The following is a 13,266-nucleotide window of genomic DNA, read 5'->3' as shown; positions in this document are numbered from 1 at the left end:
ATGGTTGATACCTGTTGAAAGATCTCTACATTTTCAATGTTCACACTTGATTTGTGAGGTGAAAAGTGTGTCTCACCGTAGTCTGTGTGGAAGATCTGTCGGACCAGCAGCAGGAACCACTCCTTCGTCAGACCACCCATGTCAAGCCCCGCCTCCCCGACAAACGTCACACGGAGCTTCTTCTTCAGGTCGCACCGCTTTCTCATCAACTACAAGAAATACAGGAGACAAACAAAACAGAAAAGACAAAAAAAATATTATACTGATGCTTTTAAATCGTTTCTTTGCGCATAAACTATTTGGAAGCCAACATTCTCTATCAATGCTTATCTTTGTTGCACAAGTGTTACCTTTGGTTTGTGTTTTCTTAACCTTCTGCAGACTATCTTTAAAAAGACTGAAACACTGTGTGAAAATCTTCAAAGCTTTTTTCCCATTGAATTCCCTGCTTTCAGAAACTTACACTTAGCATCATTTGGGCTTCAGAATTGAGGGTTTGAAATAGATTTACAATCAGGTTTAGGTTAGAGTGAGGGTTTGAGGTTAACACATGAATAGAGAAGATTAAAGACTTATTTTATTCACATGAATGGTCTTTTAATCTTAAAAAAATCTTAAATGTTTCCAGACCTTTAATTGCCCTTTTTGTTTGTTATCATAACCACAGAAGGCCTTAAAATTTTGAGTTACAACCGAAGACATTTGTCTGCATTTGCGATCCTTTATAACTTTTGTTTTGTTGGAACAAACCCTTGGTTGCTCCATTCAATCACATTTAAAAACAAAGAAGCCATGTTTGACAGTATCTCAGAGTGACAGTTCAGCTGCTGTGCAAAGATGTACAGCTGCAAGAAAAAGTATGTGAACCCTTTGGGATTTCTTGGATTTCTGTATAAATTGGTCATAAAATGTGTTCTGATCTTCATCTAAGTCACAACAATAGACCAACACAGTCTGCTTAAACTAATACTGCACAAAAATGATGTTTTCATGTTTTTATTGAACAAAACATGTAAACATTCACAGTGCAGGGTGGAAAAAGTATGTGAACCTTTGGATTTAATAACTGGTTGACCCTCCTTTGGCAGCAATAACCTCAACCAAACGTTTCCTGTAGTTGCACAACGGTCAGGAGGAATTTGGGACCATTCCTCTTTATAAAACTGTTTCAGTTCAGCAATATTCTTGGGATGTCTGGCGTGAATCTCTCTCTTGAGGTCATGCCACAGCATCTCAATCGGGTTGAGGTCAGGACTCTGACTGGGCCACTCCAGAAGAGTGATGATGAAGATCAGAACCCATTTTATGACCAATCTATGCAGAAATCCAAGAAATCCCAAAGGGTTCACATACTTTTTCTTGCAACTGTATTTGACATGGGTAGTGTTACAAAAAGGACCCTAAAGAAAACGTGAACATTTGTGTTAAACTACTTTATTTGTTCTTCAAACTTCTTTAAATTTCAAGCTACCTTTCTGGGATGTCGAAAATTTAAAATAACAAAGGAAAAAAATATTTATTGTGCTGTGGTATAAAAAATACAAACACCTCTTGAGTGAATCTGAAGACCAAGGAGAAGAAATGCTACTGGGTCTTTGTGGTTTCACATTCAGGTGCGCTTTGGAAACTTTGGGTTTGCTTCTTGGTTCACCTTGTGAAGTGGTGGTGGCATGAGTGATAAAAGGGTTTAATCCAAGAATATTATAGTAAAAAAAAAAAAACTGCAACTGTCCTTCAAAAAGCAATCCAAGGCACACTGTGGGTGCCTTGGCTGAATGCTGCTAAAGGCTCTGATGAAGACCTGAGTAGGTCCCTATTAATCTGCTTTTTTAAAATCTGTTTTGCCATGTAAAATTAAGGCAAAAACTTCAATGTGCCTTGGATTTCAAGGACAGCTGCAGTTTTTTTAATTATTTGACTATAGATTTTTGCATTAAAGCATTTTTTACTCATGCATCCAACCCTTCACCAGGTGAACTGACCTTATGTGGTAGCATTTACTTTGCCTTTATTAACTTTTATCCATTAAAAACACCTTATGAACATTACAAATTTCCAAAACCAAAGAATTACAGCCAGACTCCATGTCTGTCATTCATCTCATAAAACAATCTGAAATATTGCTTGTCTGAGAATAACAAGACCAACCAGTGTGGTGTGAAAAAACTAGGTGGTAGCTACAGGTGTGGTTTAGTTGTACTGCAATCTGATACACAATGGTGGCCAGCGGTGAGACTAGCTGGATGTAGCAGTTTCATCTGAACTGAATCACATTTCTGTATATCACAAAGATCAAAGAACTGCAATGAAAGTATTTTTGATGGAAAATTTGTCCAATTATCATCTGAGATTTTCCAAAGGTCCTTTGCCAAACACCATGTGTGGACTGTTGCTAATAAATCCTATGTCATGGTAACCTGACACACCAGATGGATGTGTCAAACACTGGAAAACCTTCCATAGACTGTATTTGGGAAAGGGCAGAGGCTTGGTTAAAAAAAAAAAAAAAAACTTGGAGGGTGACTGGATGAACATTCTGTGTGTCACATCTTTACGGGCCAATCAGATCAACAAAACATGACGTAGCAAGGTGTGCCGCTACCGAAGGAGTAAACTCCATAGAGAACTGCATAACCTGAACCATGGCGACTATAGACATGTCAGTACTCGACTTTTGTTGACTGAAAAGAAAAGAAAACAACTCAATAGTGTTCTCTGTTCTTCTTTAAATGAAGAAATCTCATCATGTTCTGATAAAACTGGTGCTTTAGCAGCATTCACACTAATCTCTTCTGCCATAATTGCACCGGCCTCTTGTTGCTGCTTGCTTACATCATGACTCCGCCACACTCTAAAGTACTGACCCTCGACGCTGATTGGTCCTATCACTTTCTAACCAGGCCAAACAGTTTAGATGGGAGCTTTGCGAGATGGATTTGCCAATGAGAAACAAGGAAACGGGTGAATCAATCTGCTTTGCAAGGTTAATGTAACGGATATATGTCATGAAATTCTGCCAGTAGGGGGCTCTTAAACAGAAGAATAACAAAAGTAGGGGTCAGAGAACCATGGGAGTGATTCCCCACCACACAACCCATTCCCTTCTTCTAGTGAAAACAAACTTCAAAATGACAGTAGTCAAGATAAATTTTGAGAAGCTTGGACAACAGAACAGGGAGAAAAGACACATCTGGTTACAAAAGATTTTTTTTCAGTTTTATAAAATGTTGAAAATGTGTGGTTGAAGTAAAAAACATTAGGTCTTTTGTAACTAGGAAAACTCAATACAAAATTCTACATACTGGGCCTTTAAAGAGAGCAGAATTTAAAGTTCAGTTTAATTCTAGTACAAATCCATTAATATCAACACCTGTTTTGAAGCAACAGAAAAAAGTTCTGGATAATCAATTTCCATTTCTTGGTTTTAAAGATCAAAAATGAAAGAAAACTGAATTATGAAAAAAAAAACTGTAAAAGCTTCTGAAACATCGCAAGAGTGCACAAGTTTCTCTGTAATTTTTGATAGATTCATTCCTCTCATGCACACTTGACTTTAATTCTGATCTTTTTAAAACTTGTTGGATCATAACAACCATTATAACCATAGAGACTGAATTGATTTCAAACACATATCAAAAACATTACAAAGTACTGAATATTTTGTCTACCTTAAAATAGAGTTCATTTTCCCTCTCTATCTTCAGTGTTCTGCTGAATCTCATCATTTTTCTGTCAACCAACACTTCATTATGCAACACTGCTTTAATGAGTTCTTTGGTTTAAAACAGATGTGACAGAAAAAAAGTGTGAATGTGCGTGTGAATGTGCACTGACCTCATCCAGTGAGTCGCTGAGGAGCTGTGCTCGTCGTACTTTAATGTTGAGGAACAAAAGGTTCATGTCCACTCTCTGCCTGCGAGAAACCTTACTGACCAGGCTTTGCTGTAAAATATACACATGAAGAGTCTAAAGAACTTTTTCACAAAAAAACTTCTTTGATTTCTTTTTTCTTTTATGCTTCATGCTTGGTTTGGAACATTTGGAATAATTAGATCCTTAATTCTTCAAAAGGCAATTTAAGATTATTAGTTATACCTACACATTTGAAAACCAGGAGTTATGTTTATTTACTGAGGTCTAAATGACAATCAGGTAGAAAAAGCAGTGGAATTTCTGCAGCCAGCAGCCATTAATCTATTTTCTAATGACTTTAATGAATAAACGGGGTCCTTTGAGGTTAATGAACCAAATCACAGTGCATCTGTCAGGTGTATAAATTGCTTGCTATGATGTAATCATAATAGAAAGGATTCATAAAGATAGCATTTTTAGCATTTTAGTTCAGGTATAACATGCTACTTTCAGAGTAGATGTACATCAGAAGATAAAACCAGTACCTTGGACTGAAACGAAAACTGCACTGTCCCCCCTCACTCCTTCCTCCATGTTCTGAAAGTGCAGCTATTATGGATTTGGATATGCAGTCAGAGATCACTTTGTATTTCTCTGGAGTATTTTTGACCAAAATAAGTATTTTCTTTAGTTTGGAAAGACCGTTGCAATTATAATCCAGCAACAAAACTTGTGCCTCTTCAGATAGTTTTTCCTGAGTTGGCAGAACCGTCTCTCTCATCCACATGGTGGCCAGGATAATAATAAAGTTGGAGGGATTTACAAAGGGAAGGAAATCATGCACAAAAACATCTAAAAAGGCAAAAAAAATTCAGTTCTATCAGTGTTAGCACAGAGCTGAGAATAAACCAAAAGAGATTTTGATTTCACTCTTTTTTGGAAAGTCTTGACTCAGTGGCATGTTTTGTTGGGATATAGTAGATACCTGCTATACTGAAACGTCATTTGAGCTAAGAACCTATCTGAAAGCAGAAATTGTTACAAGCAACACTTTGTGACGTCAAACCTCACTGACAAAAACAAACTTTTACTTAGTTAAAAATGGAAGTTGCTGGTCTACCTCTGCTGAAAGTGGGGTAGGGATATGGGAGGGTTTTTTCTTTCTTGCTTTTATGTATTTTATATAAAATCTGTCCCACAAGTAAATAAGTAGTCTACAATGATGTTTACATACAGTATGTATGTGGCCGTGAGTGTGCATATTTGCCTTACCCTGGCCTGGCTGATCATCTGTTGCTCAGAGTCTTTCTGGATTATGGCTTTCTTCACCACAGTCGAAAGGATAAAGGGAAACTGACAGAAGGAAAATCTGAAGAAGGAAAAGAAATGTGTTTAAAAGTTAAAAACAGTGAAAATGTATCTTTGAAAAACTTTTTAGAGGAAAAGTTTCCAAAAATATATTTGTATAACACCTACAGAACAAAAACCTTTATCTTGATCATTTTTTGAGAGTTATCCAAATGAGCAGGCCCTAAAGTCTACTCCATGTGAGCCTGAAATGAGCTGAATCCCCCACCACACCAGCCAGACGCTTGAGGAGCCAACTGTTTGAGCTATAGATCCATTTCCTATATCGGACATTAACGAGCCGTGACGCAGCGTGAAACAGACTTCACGGCTTCTGGAAGTGTTTCCATGGTTTGGGATAAACTGCAGCTGTGGGAGAGTTTCTTTGTCCCTGCTCAGAAGGAGATACTCTGATTCCCAGGAATCTTCACAGGAAGCTAAGGTCCCGCTAGCTAAGCTAATATGTTGTTACATCTGTTAACATTTCTGATCCTTATTGTTAGCAGGCGAGATCGGAGGTAACTTTTCCTGGGAAAATTCAAAACACACCGTTCCATCTCTTAGTATTTATTCACTAGGAGTGAATAAATAGACAAGTTGTGCCACCTATTTGCAGCTGAAATGATATGTAGCTCAGCAATTTCAGTATTTATTATTATACTTGTTATATTTTGGACCATTGCTTTGCCAAAGCAGGTATCTGAAGGCATAAGTTAATTAATGTAACCCAAGACTGTCCCTTGTATAATGTTATTTTATTTTTTGACACTTGGGTTCATGTTATTTCTGAAAATAAAACAGAATCCATACACTATGGTTGGTGTCTTCAGTCTTATATTCAACGGTATCAGCCAGCAAAACAGTGAAGGATCTATCGACCTATCTAACGTGCACAAATATGATGGCAAGTGTGCAGGAGCTTCCCTGAAGTTTTTGGTAATGATGAACAAGAAATTCCCAAATATTATTATATAACACAATTAGCCTGTTTAGCAAAATCCCATCAGAATTACTAGTCGGTTAAGCTAACACTGAATATCTTTGACCAGTTCTGCATCAAAACCTGAGTGAAATTCTCTATCTAAACTGTAATACCCCTGTCTGCCTCGTATAGCCAGTGTAGCTCCAGTTACTCGCTGTTGCCTTGCTGCCATAATGTTCTTTAACACAATGTAAACAATGGCGAAGGGATAGCTGTGTTAACCTTTCAAAGAACAGCACAGTTCAGCATCACTTTGATCTAGAAAAAGGGGATGAAGCTGTACATAGGGTGAGTCAGGTTCTAGACACATATAACTAGAACAATGAAAAATGGCATCCAGTGTAGGAATGCAGACATTAATCTGCACAGAGGATGGAGAGCAGGAGTGCTAGCACTGCTACTGAAGCCCAATTTCCCAATTTTCACCCAATGCTGCTGTGATGCTGTCTTAAACAATCAGTGGAAAATTTTGACAGTTTTCTGATTATAATTAGGGCTTATCCCTTCAAGTCCTAAGCTATTTTTTAACTACTTTGTCTTGCCCAGACTTAGGAACTCAAAAAGCTTGTAAATCACCAATCCTTTGGTGCACAGTTAAGCTCTAACATCTTTTTGTTTTTCAGGACAACCAGGGCTTTAAGAATACGTGTGCTAAGGTAATGTCGCTTGAATATTAAGAAAGTTATGGGGCTATAAAGACAAAAGAAAAAAAAATTAAATTAATACTCAAAAATGTTTATGTGTAGCACAATAAAGAATAATGAATAAGATGTATCTTTGGACAAACTTGTTCTCCAACCTCTTGGGGACCAAAAAGTGAAAAAAATGATCAATCTGTGATCTTCAAAATATCAACTAGTTTACAAAGTAAGTCATTGCGCTTCTTTGTATTGGCTCAATTTTTGCCATTGTTCAAAGCAGTGACACAGAGGGCCACATCACAGGATCTCTGCCTCTCTTGCTCTCCATTATGAGCAGCTCAGGCTGTCTCCATCATGATCTAAGTGTTGAGAAATGTAGATGACACACAATGACCCAAGAATGGAACAGCCTGCCACTGGTTGACAGCCTCTCACAAAGCATTTGGGAAAAACAATATGGCACTTAGCATTACCAGCTAGCTGCAAAAATGATTAAAAAGGTTTGAAAAAAATGGGATGGAATTAAATGGATTTAATTTTTAAAGACCCCAATAGTCAGCCAAATTATGAAGGCATGGATAGCATCGTTGGAACAGCCCAGTGGCGACCCTAAACAAAAGCAAGGGGCTACAATTTATGGTTAAAAGTTTATAAACTACATCACTTCTTGTTGTGTACAACAATGCTGGTCTGGAAGGATTAACTACCTTGGAACATCACTACGTGAAACAGGCATATACATCAGTTGACTTTCACTAGAACCGTATCCTATCAAAGTCTTAAAATATGGTAAAGTAACAACTTTACAGGGAAGAGACAGAAATATTTCTGACCTATTGGAGTTGCCGTAGTTCTGCCATGTCCTGTACTCCTCCATGAAGTCTATGTGTTCCAAAGTGATGTTGTAGAAGTCAGTGAAAGGCATGATGGGAGGAGAGGAGACACTGTTGGCTGCGTCTGAGGAGAAAGAGGGGGTCAGATATGTTATTTTTCAAATGTGCATTATTGTGCATTAAATATACCTAAACGTGTTAAAGTGATATACCGTGTTGTACTATCTTATACTGTACTCACTGAACAAGCTGAGCACTTTGGTGGCAGAGGGGACCCACCACGAGCACTTAGCCAGAGGAGGAAGTTCATCTGGCTCTGCAGGGAACAGACGGGTGGAGATGAACTGAAGGAGGCGCTCTACAAGCTGCCTGAAACGCCTTGCTGACAGCCTTCACAAACACACAAAGAGACAAACTTAATATCGGTTAACATGAGCGGCTTGGAAGACTCCAAAACTGCACAAACAGCAAATCACAAATCCTGAAATACACGCATGCACAAAAATAGACACTGAAAAGAGAGAAAAAAATAGCAGCACTGGATGAAGAAATTGGCTTTTTGGATTCGGATCCAAACAGAACTTGTAATTTGAAGCAGCTCACTTGTAAATCATCACCACAAACAGGACGCGCTCTTCAGGGCTTTTTATTCAGGCTGAGGGAGACGCACAGGAGCTGGCTCACATTTGTAATGGTAGGCTGTGTCGAGCTTTAAAAGCTTCAAGATTTCATAAAACTGGCTGGAGTTTGATTATGATTGCCAAATAAGGAAACAAGAGGGGAAAAACTTTAGAAACAGTGAAATAGTGCTGCCATTCAAATTTTTCAAACCTAACTTGCCATCAAGGGCAGAGCCAGTCAGTATCCAGAGTGTCCAGGGCCACTGAAGAAATCTTTTTGGGTTGGCTGAAAATCCTAAACTATGATTAGCTATTTGCTTTTTGTCTGAGAAGGTAGTTGCAGTATAATGAACAATCTGGGCTGCAGTACAACAGGCTGCTCGCTCTCTTTTACTTGGGATATTAATCTCACTCGAGACCTTTCAAAATAAAGCCAAGAATATCTAAATGTTGTCATCCCAATGTCTTGTCTTTTAAAGTAAAAACATAAGCCCACACAGGAATATAACATTAAATGTTAGCAGTTAAGACGACTTGGTTAGTGCCAATAGAGAGGCTAAATACAGCCACCCTGGTTAAATTCAGCTAATTGGGGCAGGACACTCTGGCAACACACACTTAATCTCTGACTTCCACTCTCACAGACTGTTATATGCTAAAAATACATGCTAAAACCTGCAAAATAAAATCAATTAAACTTCTGTTAAGGTTAAGGTAGGGATTAGGATACCAAAATTTAAACCCATATCTGTAAGACCTGATTACAAAACTTTTAATAAAGCCCAGTAAACAGTCTGTTTACAGGAGAACACTTATGCTCCATTAAATTTTCTATTATTATTTCATTTGTGTCTGGGACAATATGCACAACAAAATTGATTTCTATAGAGGAACATGTGTTTTGATTTAGCTTACCAGCTTATTTCCATCTGTTGCCCCATGGGCAAAATAGTTGCACACCTCTAATGACTACATCTTGTGGCCCTTTTGAGCATGAGGCCCCAACAATTTCATACCTGTGCCTAAAGGTAAAAAAGAAAAACACCCATAATCAGGTGAGTGTGGATTATGGTACATGTCATGGTTAAAATCAGCGCGACTCCAGTAGCCTGCTTTGACTCAGTCAGCATGTTAAAAAACCTTATTTTGAACGTCATACAAGACTTGTTGATATCCTGCTGCTACCTACTGCTGCAGATAGTTTTCAATCAGTGCTCGTATTGGGTTTTCATGTCTGAACAGTCCCATTACTGAAGAATTGGGTCCTCGTTGCTGCAGACTGCAATAGTAAATAGACATACTGAAGCCTTAGGTTTTTTTTCCATGCATGGTGCCATTCCATATGACTGTCTGATCACAGATATGCTATAATAATGTAAAAGCATATGCTAAGCATATTGGAAATGGTTAACTTGGACACTGTGGTTTCCGCAGCATCAGCCCTCCTCCATGAATCAGTACATAAAGCAACAACCTAAGACAAAATACTGTTAGCTATTCCAGCTGTTTAAAAATGAGCTCTTCCATCTTGGTGCAGAGGTGCATCCAAGCTGTGTGTAATATTTGCATATGGAAAGGGAGTCCCAGTACTTCCAGACAGACATGGAAATATTTTAAATTTACATTCTGATTACATAATGGATCACTTGCAAGAGTTGCTGTAAAAATGAGACCCAGAACTCTTTCACATCAAGTTATTTTACAGTACATAACCACAAATCAAAAATTCCCCCTTCAGAAGGCTTTACAGTCTGTTTAACTTGTACCAGCTTCTATCAACTCAAGTCTGAAAAATGAAAAAGTGTGAGAGTTAATCAGCCATACAGTACAAAAATAATGGAATAAGCATTTAAGCTTTAAACACCCTGTGAAAGGATCTGATTCTTTTCTTTCAGGGACATAATAAAGGTTTAGTTTGATCCAATTTTGATGAAAATACAAGTAAGAGACAAGAAGAGAAGGACAGGTGGATTAGAGGAAATACACAAGAACAGACAGAGTAACGACATTCATACACAAACATGGACTGATTCACACTTAGACTTACTTTTTGAGCCAGTGAACCAGGAAGTGATGGTCTGCCTCTGACAGAGCAGCAATCTGCCTCAGTAGGTGGGCGTAGATCACATAGGTGCTGGTGCTTGAGTACTGGGGGTTCTGCTCACAAACAGACAGAAAAAAAAATATGACAAACTCTGACAGAGCTGGTGAGCACTTTACTTGATTTACAGCTGCAGACTTTAAAATGCAACTGATTATTTCTAATCACGCTTTTCCATCTTTGCTGTATTTTGCAGACATTTAAGCAAAGTTTGAAGAAAATCCCTGGGAGTGTTCTTGAGATATTGTGTTCGCATGCGAGAGATGAACACGAGGCTAAAGACTTTGACCTTTTAACCTACAAAATCTAGATACTGCATTTAGAAAATATGGCCAGAATAGAAGTTCGAATAGATGAACAACCAATATACATATCACCTTCAACCTCAGCCTTCACTGGCAAGTTGACATAAAAACAAGCAAGAACATCCAGTAAGTAAGTGAAGACTTTGCTTTTTTATACAATCCAGCAGAGGATGACTTCACTGGTTGTAAAAAGAGGTTAAATTGTGTAGTAGATCATGAGAAAATGACCCCCTGTTTACTTGTGTAATTACAATTACAATGTCATTTAGCAGACACTTATGTCCAAAGTGACGTACATCTGGGACAGGGGTTCCTGACGTCAAGGGCCTTATCCAAGGGCCTACACTGGATACTCATTGTGCCCCAACTGAGATTTGAACCCCCAATCTTAACAAAGTCAGCACTGCTTGATGAACATCCTAAGTTGTTCAATAGTTCTGGTTTCCCTTATCATATTTTGTGCTTCATAATGCTGCCATACATTTTCAATAGGAGACAAGTCTGCACTCTATGTAGGCCAGTCTAGTACTTTTTCTCTGCAAAGCCATGCTGTTGTTATTCATGCAGAATGTGTTTTAACATTGTCTTGCCAAAATAAGCAGGGACTTCCCTGAAAAAGACATTGTCTGGATGGAATCATATGTTGCTTCAAAACTTGTACACAGGAATAGTTTACTAAAAATAGTCAAAATGTACTCTTTTTGGGGTTAATTATTTCCAGCCACCGCTAGAGTTGTAATAAAAACACAAATGAAATTCTGCTGGAGTCAAATTTCAACCACCTTAAGTTTTAATTCAGCTGCCATCACTCATGGACAGTCACGGCTGCAGCTCGTTAGATGTCCCAGCTGCAGCTAATCCTCGGTAATCAAGATCCCCTAACCTCATGATGAACTTTTAGACACCAGTGTACTACAGCTTCTAGTCAGGTAACCTGGCTCATATTAAACTTGTTTTTTTCCTTGTCTAGCTCCATTTGGTCCTCTTTTTATGTAGTGTCTTATATCACTGCCAATGCTACTGCCAACCACCAACCAGTACACTCACCATCATTTACACTATTGGTGTTGTCAAATAAACTTCTTTAACCTTACTATCCTATCTTATGCTCTTGGGTTATTGGCATATCCATCTATCCATACATTTTCTACACTGCTTATCCCTTTGGGCAGGGGAGTCCAAACTATGGCCCACAGTCCAATTTTGATTGGCAAATCCTAGAAATAAAATGAAAATGGCCCATAATTGAGCTTGAAGAGTGTGCCTGACTGTATTGTACTTCATAGTTTCAGCACAAGGCAGTGCTACCATGCTAATTCTGTAAACAAACATTTTGACAAGAAGAACTTATTGATGTGTTTTTTTTATGCGTGGCTAAATTGAGGCAACACTCTACATGGTAAACATAACGCCAACCAAAATGATAAAAATATCTTATTTTTTAACTCCTTGATGGGTTACAGCAGCAAATGGCAGTACCAATAATCTTCCAGAGGCGGAGCCAGTGGTAGTTAAGGCCAAGCAGAGCCCCCTAAAATCGGATTGGCCCCCCAACAACCTGGAAATGAATGTCTATATGCCTTGTATGCCATAGAATTGAGCGTTAAGCATTAGTTCAGGCAGGCCACAGAGTCGGGCACTGCCATAATCACCCAAGTTCTCATCAGCTGATGGCCAGCTGATTTTCTCTAAGCAGGCTTTTGGCAAATCACTCTCATTCTTCCTTATTTAAACTGCTCCTGCTTGGCCAAGCTCTGTTGTTCTCTCTGCAAGCTGTTCTCACAACCTTCCTCCACCCCAGCTCCTCCTTCATTCCGCCTCTGACTTAATCAGTAGCATTCTGTTGTCAGTGAACTAGACATTAAGGCATACTCTGTCACTAAGCATATCTTAGCCTATACTATATTGGTTTTCCAAACTTCTTCATCTCTCGTGGATATTAAAGTGGCCCCAACATTCGTATATATTCCTATATGTGGCCCTCAGAGGAAAAAGTTTGGACACCCCTGCCGTTGGGGTCAAATGTATGCCATATACAAATCATGCACAGTTAGCAAAGAAAGGGATAAAGAAGATTTGAGTCCTTCAACATTACTGACTTTGTCAAATTCCAACTGCAACTTTTTGTCCAACCTGAAGTTGGAATCACTAACATGAAACAACTGGGCTGCAGCAAAGGTCATCAGCTTTTCAAATGATGAAGTCATCAGCTTGTTTACGGCTAGAGGATCATGGGAGGGGGACTTTGTCAAAATAAAGTGAGACAGATTGAAGCGGGATTTAAATAGCTTTAGTTACCATGACTCCTTTGACTGTGAGAACTCTGAGTTCTTTCTGTGAGACTAGTGTTTGGATGCAGTGAAAATAAATGTAGATGACAAAAAATGAGGTAATGCCAGACAGTTTCATTAAGGCTTTTTAAGGTCTTAACACAAAGAAAGATGAAGAGAGTAGAAAAGTTAAATGAGTAGTTTGTAGAGCCCATAAAGGAGAGAGAGTCGTCATCAGACAGGAAACCAGCAGTCTTCAACTCCAACATGACCTCACCCAGTCCAGATCTGTGAGTGGATGTATGTGTGGTTGTG

The 13,266-nt window shown here is 38.6% G+C and overlaps 1 protein-coding gene across 1 annotated transcript in view; it reads right to left on the bottom strand.

Moving 5' to 3' along the window:
* hectd2 (HECT domain containing 2) overlaps window positions 1-13,266 on the bottom strand; it is an 86,350-nt gene that overhangs the window by 45,783 nt on the left and 27,301 nt on the right. The window contains exons 8-13 of the mRNA XM_041789313.1: window positions 10,323-10,432; window positions 7,897-8,045; window positions 7,656-7,779; window positions 5,125-5,221; window positions 3,835-3,942; window positions 77-209 (exon numbers count right to left, since the gene is read on the bottom strand). Coding sequence (XP_041645247.1) covers window positions 77-209; window positions 3,835-3,942; window positions 5,125-5,221; window positions 7,656-7,779; window positions 7,897-8,045; window positions 10,323-10,432 — 721 coding nt within the window. The remainder of the gene's footprint in view (window positions 1-76; window positions 210-3,834; window positions 3,943-5,124; window positions 5,222-7,655; window positions 7,780-7,896; window positions 8,046-10,322; window positions 10,433-13,266) is intronic.

The sequence above is a fragment of the Cheilinus undulatus genome, linkage group 6 (genome assembly GCF_018320785.1).
Source record: "Cheilinus undulatus linkage group 6, ASM1832078v1, whole genome shotgun sequence".
NCBI classification, from domain to species: Eukaryota; Metazoa; Chordata; class Actinopteri; order Labriformes; family Labridae; genus Cheilinus; species Cheilinus undulatus.
This window is presented reverse-complemented; position numbering and strand designations above follow the sequence as displayed.